Genomic DNA, 17,918 nt, shown 5'->3' on the forward strand with positions numbered 1-17,918 from the left:
TTCCCTCTGATTTTATGGTTTGAGAAGTTTGAAGTCACAGTGAAACGACAGCATGTTAGAGCATCTTTGGCTTCTGTAATGTGACATATCTCAGAGTGAACAGAATACGTGGGCAGAGTGGCATTTCAAAAGGGATTTGATCACATCGTTCATGACTTGGTAAAACGGAACACATGTAGCTGTAGAGGATTGTTGGCCTTTACACACACGAGGGACGGGGGAGAAATAAAAATATTAGACCCCACCCATCCTCTTAGAAATGTAAGCAAAGTCTTTTGCCAACATATCTAAACACGTGCCTCCACCTATGATATTACTCTGCTAGCAACTACAGTACAACCCACAAGTTAACAGTCCAGGATGATTTTATGTGATGGGTGGAGTTAGCGTTAGTAACCCCAAATCACAATGCATTGGATGAATTTAATGAATTCATGAGTGCAGGATGAGTCTTCAAAAATATTTTACGGGACAATAAAACAGGGATTTTGATATAAAATACTCAAAATGATTTTTGCTACACATTTTGCATGCACCAAACAATAATAAAACAATGTAAACAGGGACTCAGGATTAGAGCTTGTTGTTTTAATTGATAATCTCCAGTGAAATTTGATTATGGATCTCATTTTAATACCTCCATGACCATGAAACCAGTCAGTTTCACTGCTTAAACACGTCCATGTGATGCTAAAGTGATGTCTCACAGTCACAATATTAAAATTATTTTTTATTCTCTTTATATCTTTAGGCATGTTGAAGGTTGTGTCCTCGGTGCTTCAGTTTGGTAACATTACCTTTAAGAAGGAGAGGAACTCTGACCAAGCCTCTATGCCTGATAATACTGGTAGGTAACACACACACACACACACACACACACACACACACACACATACACACATGCTGCAATCCCTTTACATCTGCTTTATAACCTCGTAGCGTGGAGCTCGCAGGTCAAGACATTATTCTCCTCCTTTTCCTCTTCCCGTATATACTTCAACCCCTCTCCTCCCCTTTTCCTGCCTCCCTCACACTGCGTCCTCATCCACAGAACAGAGGAGCTTGTGATTTATGTCCTTTCTCTCCCCGAGCCTTGTCAACCTGCCATTAAGCCACATTATCACGAGGATTTACTCCTGAAGGAAATGGGGCACAGTCTTCCAGTTCCTCCACATGTGGCACTGCATATTTGGCACTTAAACGAGGGAGACGGGGAGAGAGAATGAGTCGAATGCCAGTGATGCAGCTCGGCCAGATATTCCCAAATGCGACGAGCAGAATCCAGGACTGAAGCAGATGTGGGTTTTTTTGTAGTGAGACTTGGCTGATCTAGACCGGATTTAGCTTTTTCTACTTTTCCTACTTTTCCACAATCTCCAGCCATGTAAAATATGACATTTTCCTCGTTACACTTCATAAGAAAACATCTTTGAAAGATTTGTGATAAATCTTAATATTAATCAGTAATTAGTAAATAGGAATGTTCAGTTTCTATTTAATATTAATTAAATTACCTAATGTGTCACAATAATAGTGGGTAAGATCGTCATCTCTATCATGTCACTCTTAAAAAAAAAAACAATAACTTTTCCTCAAAGTTTTATTTCAACTAAATATACACGTGTAGGTCAAATATACTGTTTGAAATCCACAACTGTGGCCTCCTTTTATTCTCATTTAAATCAATTTTTCCCCTGTTGTGTGCTTTTTCCATCTCCGTTTCCCAGCCGCTCAGAAGCTGTGTCATCTGCTGGGATTGAATGTAATGGAGTTTACCAGAGCCATCCTGTCGCCGAGGATCAAAGTGGGAAGAGACTACGTCCAGAAAGCGCAGACTAAAGAGCAGGTCAGTTAACTAACACCATTTATATCCTCTTTTGTTTCTAGCTAATATCCTCAGTAACACTAATAATAATCTTTCGCATAGCAATACATCTGCAGTAGGTCTTTTCAGTGCAAGTTAATTTCATTATGGAGTAATAGAGTTGTGTAGTTAGAGGAGTTACTTTATGGCACCCAGGGTACCAGTTGTTAAAGTCTGTTTCATTAAAGGCTTTTAAACTCTCCCATTTAAATCATCAGTACAATGATAGCAACTGCGTTAGAAAATATATTTTTTAACTGGTATCACAGACTGCATCTTATCTTTCAGATTCTGGGTCAGTTTTGGATTAAAATCTGTAATTATGGCGTCGTGCTTTGTTCCCAATTGCAACAACAAAGCGTTTTGAATTCTCTATAGCTCTGATTCGAGCCTCTGACTGGCTTCTTCTCCATACAGTAGTGGTTGAGCTCCATGGGTATCATTTTATTATTAATAAGCAGTCAATACATACTCTAGAGTTAAAATAATTTAAAAACTGATGGCTATAACATTGAAGTCTTGAGCTGCCTTCACATGATAAGAAATTTGCTCGTCACTCACCGCGAGGTAGGGCACAGAGCCTTGCAGAGGCAAAGTGCAGCGCATGTATAATATGTCATCAAAAAGTGTGCAAGGAACGCCATTCACTGTTTCCAGGCAACAACAACAGTTGCAGCTGCGTTTGAAAGGTCAGCTGCAACCAAGGTCAGAGTTGAAATACTTTGAGCGCAGCGCTCGGTGGCACTTTCGAGCGGTGCGTCATGCCAAGGGTAGCGCTTCCGCCTAGTACACCTCTCTCCCCGTAGGAAAACAATGGCACATCCAGCGCAGAGCAATTTTACTGCTGATCATTTTTGAGCGGTGTTTCATATTGTACTGCGCACAAGGGAAGGTTAGTTTTACCCTCTGTGAAACCAAAGTACGTCTCCTGTTTATGAATCATTCATTTAAAGTGCAGTACTCTTGCAGGCTTCTGATCATTACGGCTCCAGCTCAATGGAAACAGCTTTTATCTCAACTGTTATAGATATTAATACAAGTCTGACTCAGAAGGCAGGAGGAACATTAAGGGTATACAGTCTTGCCAAGATGTATGAGTCCATTTGTCCATTGAGGATCTGTCTGAATTATACTGACTCAAGCCCGACCTTCCTGTGCTCGCTCTCTGCCATGTCAGCTCTGTATCTCCTGATATTGTCTCACCATTCTTTTCCCTCTCTTCCTCTCCTCTCCTCTCTTCTCTCCCTGCAGGCTGACTTTGCTGTCGAGGCCTTAGGTAAAGCAACATATGAGCGTCTGTTCCGCTGGCTGGTCCATCGCATTAACAAAGCTCTGGACCGAACCAAACGGCAGGGTGCCTCCTTCATTGGCATCCTGGACATTGCGGGTTTTGAGATTTTCCAGGTTTGGATTCAAATCTTTTACGTTTTTTAATCAATTTGTCCATTTGTGGCTAGAGGAAATGTTTTTGTTTTGTACAGTTTCTGATTATGTTTGTTTTTGTTGCTGCTGTTGTCCTATAAACTATCTACATTTGAGGTTTTGAGTTCTTGTCATCTACACACATTTCCAGTCTAGATGATTGTTCTTCCTTGTAATTCTTTCCTACTACAGTTGAACTCATTTGAGCAGATGTGCATCAACTACACCAACGAGAAGCTGCAGCAGCTCTTCAACCACACCATGTTCATCCTGGAGCAGGAGGAGTACCAGAGGGAGGGCATCGAGTGGAGCTTCATCGACTTCGGCCTCGACCTGCAGCCCTGCATCGACCTCATTGAGAGGCCGGTCAGTGTGAATGATTCGTTATTATCAATGAGATGAATGAAACTTTTTTATTTATTTTTTAAATTATATGTGATGACAACAATGACCACAACACTCCTGTCTAATAAACACAAACAAACGCTAGGAAGTTGTTCTCTTGCTTGTGTAGTTACAGTTCACTCTCTCTGAAGTCTTTAGTTTTGTCCTGTGTTGATATTCTTTCAGGCAAACCCTCCAGGAGTGTTGGCTCTGCTAGATGAAGAGTGCTGGTTCCCCAAAGCCACAGACAAGACCTTCGTAGACAAGCTGTCCCAGGAGCAGGGCACACACACCAAGTTCCAGAAACCCCGCCAGCTCAAGGACAAAGCTGATTTCTGCATCCTCCACTACGCTGGCAAGGTACACTCGTGTTGATCTCGAGAAGAATCACACTCAGCATGTGTCTGTCTCTGCTTAAATACGCTGTTGATGTGTGTTTCTTTTCAAACTGGAAATCCACTCCTGGTGGGGTTTTAAAAGAAAAAATAAATTGTGTCTTTCCTTAGAAATAACAGTTTACTGAAGGATAAAGTTTTCATTTTATGGATCTGTTTTTTAGAGCATAGATCAGGCTTTCTTCTAAGAAGCAAACAAAAAAATTGCGGCCGGCTACGGTTTGTTTTGGTGACGGATACGGAACAAATACGTTACTCAGACTACAACAATAAAAGCGGTAACTTCCTTCTACCTCTGCATAGACTCAAATGAAGTAATTATATTGATTCTGTTAAAAAAATCAATTTCAAAATGGTAAAAAAAAAAAATAATCGCCTCCCCTAAATGAATGTTCTGCTTTACCTCCATATTGCTCAGAAATATATGTGATATATATGTACCTGCTTCTTCTTATTGTACTTCTGTTCTGTGTAGGACCAGCTGCTTTACTTCTGTCTGCATTCATATTTTCCGAAACATCTCTTTGCCTCCCTGACCGAGTGAAAAGTTGCACTCAGATAAAACAATGACGCAAGGTTCTCCTCTGGTGATATTTCAGGGAAATACTGAGTTCTGGTTTGATTTATGTGACATTGTATTGGAGTGGATTTAGATGTTATGAGTGGTGTTATGCAATAGAGCTGAGTCTTGCAGGGAGACCTGCTGAGTTGCACATCTGCTTTTCATAATGTGGACTGTGTCATTTTACACCACAATCAGTCAAGAAACTCAGAGATTTGAACCGCAAGAACGTCTGGAGCGCCACGAAGCCAAATATTGTAAATGTTGTCAACGTGGGTATGCACAAAAAAAATATGACCTCACATGTGCATGTCTGAATCACTACAATAAAGTGTGGCCTGTACAGTATATATGTCAGTATTTGAAGTAGGTCACCATTATGTGTCGGATGTAGGAGACCGCTTTTATTGAATGTTTTAGCATCCTAGGCCGCAATACGCTTATTATAGTTATTATACACAGGTTTATACGTTGATAGAGCTGTTAAGACTAATACAGCTGATACCATAATGCTAATACTTTCTCCTTATGTTTCCTCTTCTTCTGTTAAATGACCTCCAGTTCATCCCACTAATTCATAGTTTAGTGCTCCCCACAGACCTCCAGTTAGACCCCAGCCAATTCTGGATTTTTAAGTTACCAATTTGATATTTGTAATCTTGATATATATCGAACAATATTGTTTTTTACGTAAATACATAACATAAATAAACATTTTTCTTCACTGTAGCTTTAAAACTGAGCCCGTTACAACCTAAACATTTTTGCGTTTATGTGTTGAAGAATTTAGTGTTATTATCATGTTAACTTTGACGGCCTTAAAAATATAGTGCTGCTATTTTCTGCATTCAGAATTTGACCACTGCTTCAAGGCACGGTCACACATGCGCGAAATTAACACTGGTCACTCGTTCACTTCCATTGTTTGAAAGCAAAGACGATTCGCTTCCCGGGGTGTGAAGCAAATTCACAATCTTCGCATTCGCGTGGAGTTCAACTTTTTTAGCCCAAATATCATCTCAGCAGGCAACGGTTACTCACTGGCATTAGCGCATGTGAGACCGTGCCTGAATATTTCAAACCTCAACTGTCAGAAAACTAGTCAGAAAAAAGTAGGGGTGGGGAAAAAATCTATATATTTCCTTCGTATTGATACACAGACGTCACATATCTATCTTTCATTATATAAAAAATATGCTCAAATCATAACAGAGCAAACTCAAGTCTAACAGGCAACAACAGCTGTCAGTGTGTCCCCAAAACTGCATGTGATTATCATAAAGTGGGCATGTCTGTAAAGGGGAGACTCGTGGCCACGCCAGGTTTTCCTCACCAAAATTTAGCGTGAGTTTGGAGCGTTACTTTAACCGCCTTTTTACAAGGTAGTGTGAAATGGTTGGTACTAATGGATTCCTTACGTTTTCTAGTTTCATGATGCCAACATCTTCACTCTAGCTTTAAAACTGAGCCCGCTACAACCTTAAAAATCGCAAGTTGTGTTAATGCATTAAAGAACTTGGCGTTAAAACTAATTTGCCTTATCACGTTATTATCACGTTAACTTTGACAGCCCTAGTTTGTTAATGTACAAAACAACAACTGTGTATTGTTATCGGATTGTTTATAATTTTATTGCTTTAAAAAATCCGTCAGATCAGTGAGACTATAATTAAGTATTAATTCATTTTGTCTTCATCTCTGAGTTGTACCTCTTGATTGTTCCAGGTGGACTATAAGGCGGATGAGTGGCTAATGAAGAACATGGACCCTCTGAATGACAACGTGGCCACACTCCTGCATCAGTCGACTGACAAATTTATAGCTGAACTCTGGAAAGACGGTAAGCTGCCACCTTCTTATCTCTAAACATTTGAAATGGTTCTAGATACCTAGAAGGAATCGATTTCAGTAACTCATCCTTTAAGATTCATTACGTGTGTACCTGTTTGCTTATTGAGTTAACAAGCATATGTCTCTCACTAAAAGCCTACTAACAGCTGTCTGCCTTGTTGACCCAGGCCTATACATTTATGATTTCTAAGAATCAATTTAACATCCCCCTCCCCTCCCTGTCTCTTTCTCTGTGTTGTAGAGATTCAGACCATTCAAATGGCTTCATTCTATGACAATGTCACTAGTCTGGATGACCCGGCAGGTGAATGACTGGGTCGTGCTGTAGCAGACCTGGGCCAAAATAATATTAGCTGTAAATGAACAGTTTGGGGGTTGTGAAACCAAGCTGCTCAAGGTGCTTGGTAGGCTCAATATAAACGCTTCCCAAGCAGGTTAACTTCTTGAAAGTGTATATTTTTGCCCAGATCTGGCTGTATGTGTCACGCTTCAGCCGGTGCTGTGTCTGTCATAGCTACAGTGGCTCCCATTTGCTTCCAGGCTGCATGGCTCCCTTGTCTCAGCCAAAAGTAGTAGTGCCTACATCCTTAAAGTAGAATATAGTCAACCGCTCCCTCTAGTCCAACTAGTGCGCTTTAATTTGTGTCAGTATTTTTGTAGGCTGACATGTGATCTTTGTACGGTCAGTAGCCCCGAAGCAAGCGTTCAGGATCTAGTGCAGCTGTTTGCCGTCTTCAGAGCTCCTCTGTGATGTGATACATCCACGAGCAAATTAAGGATTTGAAGCTTGACTGAAGAAAAAAATTTAATGACATTAATTTCCCGCCTTCCTCCCTTCCTAGATAGGATCACAGTAGCGGGGAATTGGAAGCAGATGTTGGTATTTGTTTTGGCTCTGAGCTCAGACGTCAGTGCAGAGGGTCCAGACAGCTCAGTTTAAACTCCAGCGGTCTGTGACGCATCAAATACTTTCAACTTTAATTGAGTCGGTTGGACAGTAATCAGTGACATAGTGTATAGTTAATTGAGTGTTAAATCATAACTCATGTGCTGTGTCATTTTGTTTAGCTTTTTAGTTTTTTTAGAATAAGTCTACTGACATTACTACCAGATTATAAAAAGATTTACTTCTGATTCTTAAGAATTCCCATGAAAAGATCAAAACCAGCAATGAATATAACAATAATTATCTGTGTATCCAAAGCCTGATTTATCTCCTTTGTGCCATCGAGCTTCATTGTTGTCTAAAAACTATTCAAAACACATTAATGAGACACACTGTTGCACTGACTGACATGTTCCTTTATTACCATGAACATGGGCACTGTAGTTTATTTTCCAACCCACATACGCTGTCCTGCTGCTGTAAATACACACTATAGCACTAAATCAGTGCCTAAAATAGTCTCCAAAAAATACAAAATGTATTCCTGCCTGAGTGATGTTAAAAAAAAAGAAGCTAAAAACTACATTTCCCATCTGTTTTAGGGAATTATTTAGTCGTTTTTTTAAATTAAACTATATACTGGTGACCTATTTTTTTAAGCGAGCCTGTCATTTTTGTGAAATAAACCCAGACAGAGCGATGCCGCGTCGGGGTGCGGCATTTTTACTGATTAAGAAATCAATAATTTGACACAAAAATGGTCCGCAAGAGTTCAACATTAGAACTGCGCCCATAGCAACGGTCTGCTTTACATAGCAACGGTCTGCTATAAAGAAATAACAGACCGTAGAACGCCGTGATTGACCAATCAGAATCAAGTATTCAACAAAGCCGTGTAATAAATTGTAATACTTTTGCATCCAGTGTTTGCAGCCTCTTAAATGTTAACATGTTGAGTAGAGATGATTTTACCGGCGATATGTTGATGCAGGTTTTGTGTCATAAGCTGTGAAATGTTGAAAAGCTTTCATGTAGCTGCCATCCAGCATCGTGTCTCACCCCCTACGACCAGAGAAGAGCATTTCAAATCTTGCAATTAAACTTTGTCAATGCTTAGTGAGTAAATCATGGTGCTTCTCTCCAAGGTAACGCAACATATAGAGCCCTGTGTGTGCAGACCATTAGGAATAGAAAGGCTACGCTCTCCGTCTCCATGCAGAAGCTAGTGCTAGCTCTAGTCTTTGAATGCTACTTTGTTAGACTGCCGTTGTTTGACCGTAGTGTGTAATGTCTTTTTCATCCATCTGCACTTCATGTAGCTACATTATGTCACTTTGTTGCTGCTGCTGGTTTTTCTCTGCTCCCCATAAAGTCTTCTCGCTCTAACCAGTTCTCTCCATCTCCCCACCAGTCGACCGTATCGTTGGCCTGGACCAGGTGGCGGGCATGAACGAGACGGCGTTTGGCGCCACCTACAAAACGAAAAAGGGCATGTTTCGTACGGTGGGACAGCTCTACAAGGAGTCGCTCACCAAACTCATGGCCACACTGAGGAACACCAACCCCAACTTTGTCCGCTGCATCATCCCCAACCACGAAAAAAGAGTAAATAAAGAATCTAAATTGGATTGGATTACTGGATTGAATTGAAATCCAGTAATGCTAATCTGTAAACCTAAGATTTTTTTTTGTAGAGCAGTGATTATACGATAGAAATACTTGCTTCTGGTCTTATTGGTGTATTTGTTTCTTCTTCAGGCTGGTAAACTGGAGCCTCACCTGGTTCTGGACCAGCTGAGGTGTAACGGAGTCCTAGAGGGGATTCGCATCTGCAGACAGGGCTTCCCCAACCGCATCGTCTTCCAGGAGTTCAGACAGAGGTGACAAACAATAAGAAGCTTTTTGAACTCTGTAACTCCATTTTACTCAGAGCAAAAGTTTATATTAATGTTCTCTATTGTTGTTCACAGATATGAGATCCTGACGCCTAACGCTATCCCCAAGGGATTCATGGATGGGAAACAAGCCTGTGAGAGAATGGTAGGGCTTTTATTCTGTATTTCAGTTTAAAACTACAACCCTGGAAACAATAACATAATATGTATTCTGCTGAGCTACTAAATTTTAGGGACCGACTATTAGCCTTTTTTTTTTACCAAAAAAGTTCCAGGAACTATGGAACCAGAGGAACTAACCTCAGGAACTAAACTCAACTAAAAGTCCCTTTTGCATTTCCTTCACATCCGATGAGTTAAAGAATGACGGCAGCATTTGAAACACAACTTTCCCACATGAGGAAACAAAACAGAGTCATCCTGTTCTTCTTTGTATTTACTGTCGCATGACTCTGATGTTTGAGTTTGATGGAATGAATGAAAAGGAGACATGCAGATTAGAGAAAGGAAACTGGAAACTCCAGAGCTCATGTCTACACAGTGATCTGCTGAGCTACTTTAAAGTTTAACTGCCATGAAACTCATAAAAATCTGAATATTATGTTTTATTTCACTCACTCAGCTCCCTCTCTCTCATTCACTCTCTAACCTGCTGCAAAATGCATTTCCCAGTGACATGTCTTGAATTCATTAAAACAAAATGTAACCCTGTCTACAGAGGTAAATTCTTAAAAACTTTTGATGTGCCTTTTTATAGATCCGAGCCCTGGAGCTGGACCCCAACCTGTTCCGTATCGGTCAGAGTAAGATCTTCTTCAGGACTGGTGTTCTCGCTCACCTGGAGGAGGAGAGAGATCTGAAGATCACGGACATCATCATCTACTTCCAATCTGTTTGCCGTGGATACTTGGCACGCAAGTGAGTGTCACAATCTCTCTGTATTTTTATTCAAATGTCTCTTACAAATGAACATATATCTGCATTTGGATACCCAAGAGATGTATTTAAGGACAGGGATGCAAACACTCAAACACCCAGAGGTGGTCTGAGACACAAAGGATCAGGAAGTATGTCAAGTATAAATGCATCTGTCATGTCAAGTCACATATGTAAGCTTGAAGCTCCTCCCAGTAGTACCCATTAAAAAAAAAAACACACAAATACTGAAGTGCTTGTGGGATAAGACTGTAAGTTTGGTGCATTTACAGCTCGTCTGTACACTAAACGCATCCCAACCTTGGTCTTCCAAAAACACTGCTACTTAAAAAAAAGCTTCTATACCCAGACATTGATTTGTCGCCTGTTATTGTACCATTTCTTCCCATAGGGCCTTTGCTAAGAAGCAGCAGCAGCTGAGTGCCCTGAAGGTCCTCCAGAGGAACTGTGCTGCCTACTTGAAGCTGCGACACTGGCAGTGGTGGAGGCTCTTCACCAAGGTGAGAACCCTGACAGCTAACGTTACCTCTGCCAACAAAGTAGTTCACATGTGCCTCATAGATGATACACAGCTCTCTGTTTCACCTGACCATCTGAGCGTTTTCAGAAATTACTAATTGAATGGCTCAGTAATGAACATAACGGGCGATAGAGAATACTAAAATCTCTCCATCAGTTTACTCAGCTGGATGTAGATGTTCAAACTTTTCCTTTTTTTTTGGCTTAAGAAAAGTTTGAACATCTATATTTCTATGGTAACTAAGCAAACTCCATCTGCTGATGAGGGCCGCGTGATACGGTCAAAACCTCCAGAGCATAAGTGGATCTTGAGATTGTTTTGTCAACTGCTGTTGATTTCTTGCCAAGGTCAAGAATAAACTGTCAAGTTCATCTCTTTTGGTTTCACTGGGCTCATTAGAGCGGGGTATCAACATAGAATTCAGTTCCCTAACCTTAGAAGGTATTTAAAAGTCTTAAATTTAGTTTACAAAGATCTTGAATATTTTTTCTTGCCTGCCATAGACAGTAACATTGGTTACATATATTTGTTGTATGTGCTTGCAGGCTGTTGTAATCTACAATAGGGTGACCAGGTGTCCCACTTTACGAGGGACTGCACAGCATTTTTATCTCTTGTCCCACATATTGAGACGATGTCCCACATTTTCACTGGCTCTAGTTTTCAAAAGTCAAACCACTGCAGTACAGACACTTTTTTAAAATCTGGCTTTTATCCAGCGGCTGTGACTAAAGTAGGGAAGGCTGTCATCACGGCGCTGTGTTTGCTGTCAAACCGAGCACACGTGGGTCAAGTGCAGGTTGACCTGTCACCGTCTTTGCTACGGTATGCCCAATGGAGAAAATTGCGAGCACTACAAAGTCACAAGCTATGCAGATTTAGGTGGAATATGATGGAAACTACTACAAAGAAAGGGAAGAGCAGCTACAACAAAGACAGTGAAACTACTTATAAGTATTTATAAGCCGGTGGAAGGCGATTCTCAGAGTTTTTTGTGAATATTGCTATTTTTCATTTCACACGAGGATAATACGACAGCCGTGAAACAATCAGAATATAACGTTATATTTATAGAAGGGGCCAACTTTGAATGCTGTTTACAAACACCCACCGACAAATGAAACATATTATACCTTATATAAATAATTGTAGTCCCTACTGGTTTTCTGTCACCAGTATGACCATGAAAAGGGTATTAAATTACATTCTATATCTTAAAAAGTGTTAAGTTTAATTAAGTGAACTCTGCAGAAATTATATAGAGGTTGATTTTTTTTTTCTCTCTCTCTCTCTCTCTCTCTCTCTCTCTCTCTCTCTCTCTCTCTCTCTCTCTCTCAGGTGAAGCCACTGCTGCAGGTCACCAGGCAGGAGGAGGAGCTGCAATCCAGAGATGAGGAGCTGGTAAAGGTGAAGGAGATACAGCTCAAGGTGGAGAATGAGCTCGTGGAGATGGAGAGGAAACACCAACAGGTAAACATGCCCTCTGTTATGGAAAGTAAAAATTTTTGCCTTGTACAAGCTGATATAATTGTGGCCCTGATAAAGTCCACAGAAACTTTATTATTTCAAAATTCATTGTAACATGCTTTTAATTCTGTGTTTGTAAGGAAACGACTGTATTTACTGTTTTCTATCAATTATTGATAAAAATTGAAGAAATCACTATCGCATCAAAGAAGGCTGGATATATTTCTTATGACTATTCCCTCTCTCCAGCTCGTAGAGGAGAAGAATATTCTAGCAGAACAACTCCACGCGGAGACGGAGCTCTTTGCCGAGGCCGAAGAGATGAGAGTTCGTCTGCTTTCCAGGAAGCAAGAGTTGGAGGAGATCCTTCATGACCTGGAGTCTCGTGTGGAGGAGGAGGAGGAGAGGAACCAGAGCCTGCAGAATGAGAAGAAGAAGATGCAGTCACACATACAGGTTTATATATTCACCTATTTAAAACTTAACTTCTACATACACAAACCTTTCTTCTCCTCTTGTTCTGATATGCTGACATCCATGCTGTTAGCACCGGCCTTTCAAGAACATTATACGCTATCATGATTGTCCTCATTTGAACATTTAAAGGGCCTTTTGTCATTTATGTAGAGGTTGAAGAGGCCTTGTCTAACGAATCTCATCAAACCCCACTGATGAGGCAGATTAACTGAGTTTTCAAGTGTTAAGTAATACTTTAAGATGTTTTTTCTTTACATAGATTGTTGCTTTTTTAGTCATCGATATTTAATGTTGTAGAGAAATATTTTTACAATTTTTAAGCCAAGTGTTGAGGGGCATTAAAGAGTTTCACGTGTCAAACTTCCATCATTTTATAAACTTCAGCGTTCAGACTTTAACCTCATGGCATTAGATTGGTTATGAAACTTTATCTGTGCGTATGTGTGTGTTTTCCTCTCCACAGGACCTGGAGGAGCAGCTCGATGAGGAGGAAGCTGCCAGACAGAAGCTGCAGCTGGATAAAGTGACGGCCGAGGCGAAGATCAAGAAAATGGAGGAGGACATTCTCCTGCTGGAGGACCACAACTCCAAGTTCCTCAAGGTGAGAAGGTTAGATCTGCAAATGATGGGTCAAACAAGAACCAGAAAGCAGAAAAGGTAAAATATAAACATAACAAGGTGATGGATGAGGCATATGATGGGATAGATATTAAGATAGTAATAAAAAAATAAAAAAGTGTATTTTGACCTTTACACCTCCATATATAGTATTTGTGTGTCTTAAAGCTCCCAGTCTAACCCATGCTTTGATTTTACCCAACAGGAGAAAAAGCTTCTGGAGGACAGAATCGGCGAGATGACCTCCCAGCTGACGGAGGAGGAGGAGAAAGCAAAGAACCTCGGAAAGGTCAAGAACAAGCAGGAGATGATGATGGTTGACCTGGAGGGTGAGCTACTGTTACTGTCTCCATTTTGGCTCTAAGAATAGGGAACATTTACTAGAACAGGCACGAATAGGTGGATGGCCACTGTCACATCTGTTGAAAGACTAATTCAGGTTTGGTAGTTGTCTGTGAGAAGTTACAGTAGCCTATATGTAAGAAAGTACAGTGTAAACATGAACAACAACAGGCTACGCTGAAAAATATGAATACATTTTAGAGCTGGCCTCAGCCAAATAAATTTTGTCTACTAACACTCATACGATTTTGTCGACTTATCGATTAGGTGATTTAATCGATAGATCTGTAAAACTGAGTTTCACCACAAAGAATCACACAAAAGCACCATTTTAAATCTTGTGTTTATCAGAGATGTGCTCATAAGTTTCTTAGAAATAAGCCATTCAGCATAAAAAATGACGACTAAAGAAATCTTAGTCGACTAAGACCAAAACGAGCGATAAGTCTACTAACAGGGGCAGCCCCAAGGTATTTAGGAATGTTTGAAAAAAGAAAATACAACCATGCATTTAAGCAAAGCAGCTAATCTGATTACTGTTAGTTGTGTCAGGTTGTTAGCAATTAGGTGTTTGTGGTTTGTCACTTTCTGTGACCTCTTATGACCCCTCTGTAACCTGTGACTTCACTCATTTACTTCCTGAGATCAACTAAAACCAAGTTAATTTTTTTAAATATTTATGTAATTATTGTCAATGTTTGATTTAGCATCTTGTTTATGAGGCATGTGATTGTGCCTCCCTTCAGAGCGTTTAAAGAAGGAGGAGAAAACGCGGCAGGAGCTGGAGAAGGCCAAACGCAAACTGGATGCCGAGACGACGGACCTGCAGGACCAGATTGTTGAGCTCCAGGCGCAGATAGAGGAGCTGAAGATCCAACTGAGCAAGAAGGAGGAGGAGCTGCAGGCTGCTCTGGCCAGGTCAGTTATAGACACAAAAAAACGATCAAATGTGACTTCAGACACCTTCTGCAGAATATAAAACACTGACAAACTAAATACAGGACATTCAAGCGAAGATATAAAAGAAAATTCAGCAGAATTGAATAAAGGAAAGTATTGGCTCATATGACCCCAGTGCATTAAAACTCTCATCACAACACTTAACTTTAAGCCAAAAATATTCCTTAAAATTCCAGTTTAATACTCTTACTATAACACTCTATAAATTCTTCTTCTTGCATATAATAAAGCACATGAGATTATATCCTTTAAGTTATTGCTCATTGATTGGAAGTCCAAAGATAACTGTCTAAGCGTTTGGCACGTCACAATCATACAGATATCGTCTCAGCTCAACAACTGTTGACACCTGATTTTGAAGAAAGCACATGAATTGTTTTGTATGGAATCAAGGATCAAAGTGTATTTTTACAGCCACTACTGGGCAAACTCCTCTGAAGTCACATCACTACAAACCTAAACTGGTGTGGTTAAATACCACTGTTGGCGGTATTGCTCATTTTCAGTATGTAATGCACAACTTCACACACATCCTCTCACTAGTGCAGTTCATCCTATTTCCATGACAACTGCACTCCAAGTCAATAGGAAGACCTAAAATAGACACAAACGAACACAGAGTCAACTCTGACTTAAAGCAGCTAACGTCCTCTTCAGCTGCTGCTGTTGGTGTTTCAGCACACCGCTATCTTTCACTCACCTCAGTCTCTACTCAGTCCCTCTCTTACTTTCCTTCTTCAGCTCCCAGCTGCAGCGTTTTCCGTCAGCGACGCTGTCTGAGACCTTTCATCTTGGAGGCAGCCGTGTCTGATTACAGGCAAATTGATGTTGATTGATGCTCTCTGTCCTGGGCTTTGCAGTAGTTTTCCACATGAAGCAATAAACAAGAGCTGGGCTAAATCAGGCTGTCGTTTAACAGTGGAGGAGAAACTATTACCGTTTTACTCATTCGCTTTGGCTCAATTATTTAAAGAGAATATTTTTTTTTCAAACAATAAATTCAAATCTCGAAACAATTAGTTAGTTGTTCACAACCGATTAGAATTTATCATTCATTCAAGCAAATTTCACGTGTTTTGGCACATGTACAAAAGAGTCAGTACAGTAACCACTTGAACACGTCTGGCTGATCAAAACTGATGAGTTGATTCTCAGTGAAGTTGTCGTCCTCTTCACAACTTCTAAATATTCATTCATCGTTTGAGCCGTCACATGCAAAATGATCCATTCAATTATCAAAATCTGTTAGATATTCATGTATATTCCATAAATATCTATGACGAGGAACTGAACTACTGAACTACTGCAGGTTTTTTCATTATTGCAGGGTTGTTGTTGTTGTTTTTTGGCATAGATGTCATTTTATGGCAAAATTTCTGTTCACAGTATATGACTTTATATGAAGGATCAAAAGTGAATTTTCTGTTTACAGTACATGTTATGCATTGCTACACAAATATATTTAATGTATACAAATATGCACATCCTGTGTAACTATTACAGTATTGTAGAGTATTTGACCTGCTGTTGGAATGCGAATCTAAAAAGCTTAGTGTGATAAACAACAGCATTCAGCGAGACAAAACTTACGTTCTTGTATAATACAGTAAGTAGTCTGTGGAAACAAAAAAAGCTAAACAAACACAGCTTTGTATATAAGAGACATTTCCAGGTTTGAGTGCTGTGGTGATAAAACATCTAGACATTTTGACCAGTACGGCTCACACGATGACAAAACAACTTTTCATTTTGGTGGTCAATTTACTGACACAATAACGAGATTTTGAAGCATGAATGAAGTGTTTTGGTGAGTTAGTACCGTTCGCAAACATGCAATAGAGTTGTTTAGAGAAAGACTGTTTCGAAAAATGGGCCAAAGCGATTGAGACAAACTGTAACAAACCTGTTTTTTTTACCGTCAGAAGATTTTTGTGCTGATTGTGAAAACCGTTGGCAGCTTTATTAGACCTGCGTCTTACCACTCTATCACTGCAACAACATATTCTGTTAATCTAGCCTCACTCCTCCGTTTATCCTGATTTTCCACACAGTTGGAAAAATATTCTGAGCGACACGTTTGCAGTCATATTGAATAATTTGTATCCGTCACAAGACTGCATGCAGATGAAACAGCTGTGGAGGTCGTTGCTCTGAAGGTCGGCTCAGAGTATTTTAATGTCCACTTCTCAGCAGTTTCCTCCTTCCAGCAGGCCAATACTCCAGACTACAGCGGTCGTTGGTTAGCGCCTGTCCGACTAATTTCACACGCAGAAATCATCAGTTTAGTCACAGCTGCAGATAATTAAGCTTTCATTAAACTTGATGTGCCTCATTTTGAATTCAGCAGCTATTCCGGGAACAATTGTATTGTGGTTGTTTTGTTTTTTTGTAAAATGGTGAATTACTTTTATATTGGAGTCATTAGAGCCTTTAATCAGCGCTGTGGCATTGTGTTAATTATGAAACTGAATCATTATTATTACATTCAGTGTGTTTAATCAGTGGGTGTCTTCACAAGAGAGGAATGTTACAGGACTGTTGCAGCCAGCATGAATTTGACTTGGCTTCACTTTCAGCAGCAAACAGATCAACAGTCTCATTATCATGCTCATCTTCACAGTGATCACCCGTACGTGTTATGTGGACAGCTTCAGCTGTAAACGGTTCACCACACTGCCACCATGTGTGCACTGGTGGACTCATTTCAGTTTAAAAAATGACATCACTGACTTGCCTTTCATTTAATGTACATATCACTACTTTAGACAGACAATACAAGTTGGAATTGTTGTAGAAGAAATTCAGATCCTCAGCTGAAGGTCTAAGCTAAAGAGATGTGTTCTCGGTCTTCATTACGAGGAAGACTACGTTGTAAGACAAGGGTCTACTCTGAAAAACTGATCTTTTGTGTGTCTCCAACCAGGAGCGATGAGGAGACCGTCCAGAAGAACAACGCCTTGAAGCAGGTTCGGGAGCTGCAGGCCCACCTTGCTGAGCTTCAGGAGGACCTGGAGTCGGAGAAGATGTGTCGAAGTAAAGCTGAAAAACTGAAGAGGGACCTGAGTGAGGAGCTCGAGGCCCTGAAGACGGAGCTGGAGGACACGCTGGATACCACTGCTGCCCAGCAGGAGCTCCGGTGATTATTTAAAGCTGGTTTATCAATGATGATAAAGGCTGATTTTCCACTTTTATCAAAGTCTGTTTACAGGTGTTGGGAGTATCTTTTCTGACTACAGAGGCAGCTATTCAAAATCTGTTAAATTGCCTCAAGTGATTCATATTACATTGCAACATCTGCCGTATTAGCCATGTGTCTACTACGTGTTTATTTGCATATAA

At 40.3% G+C, this 17,918-nt stretch overlaps 1 protein-coding gene across 2 annotated transcripts in view; it reads left to right on the plus strand.

The window, feature by feature from the left end:
* The window catches only part of LOC119484859 (myosin-10-like), a 73,709-nt gene that overhangs the window by 42,790 nt on the left and 13,001 nt on the right, over positions 1-17,918 (plus strand). The window contains exons 13-30 of one of the 2 annotated variants that reach the window (XM_037764008.1): positions 752-847; positions 1,728-1,846; positions 3,116-3,268; positions 3,479-3,652; positions 3,857-4,030; positions 6,353-6,467; positions 6,720-6,782; positions 8,776-8,969; positions 9,123-9,244; positions 9,335-9,404; positions 10,017-10,177; positions 10,587-10,695; positions 12,054-12,185; positions 12,432-12,638; positions 13,123-13,260; positions 13,483-13,606; positions 14,366-14,537; positions 17,503-17,715. In XM_037764008.1, coding sequence (XP_037619936.1) covers positions 752-847; positions 1,728-1,846; positions 3,116-3,268; positions 3,479-3,652; positions 3,857-4,030; positions 6,353-6,467; positions 6,720-6,782; positions 8,776-8,969; positions 9,123-9,244; positions 9,335-9,404; positions 10,017-10,177; positions 10,587-10,695; positions 12,054-12,185; positions 12,432-12,638; positions 13,123-13,260; positions 13,483-13,606; positions 14,366-14,537; positions 17,503-17,715 — 2,536 coding nt within the window. The remainder of the gene's footprint in view (positions 1-751; positions 848-1,727; positions 1,847-3,115; positions 3,269-3,478; positions 3,653-3,856; positions 4,031-6,352; positions 6,468-6,719; positions 6,783-8,775; positions 8,970-9,122; positions 9,245-9,334; positions 9,405-10,016; positions 10,178-10,586; positions 10,696-12,053; positions 12,186-12,431; positions 12,639-13,122; positions 13,261-13,482; positions 13,607-14,365; positions 14,538-17,502; positions 17,716-17,918) is intronic. The other variant, XM_037764007.1, reaches the window with a different exon arrangement.

Source organism: Sebastes umbrosus, chromosome 3 (assembly GCF_015220745.1).
Source record: "Sebastes umbrosus isolate fSebUmb1 chromosome 3, fSebUmb1.pri, whole genome shotgun sequence".
Lineage (NCBI taxonomy): Eukaryota > Metazoa > Chordata > Actinopteri > Perciformes > Sebastidae > Sebastes > Sebastes umbrosus.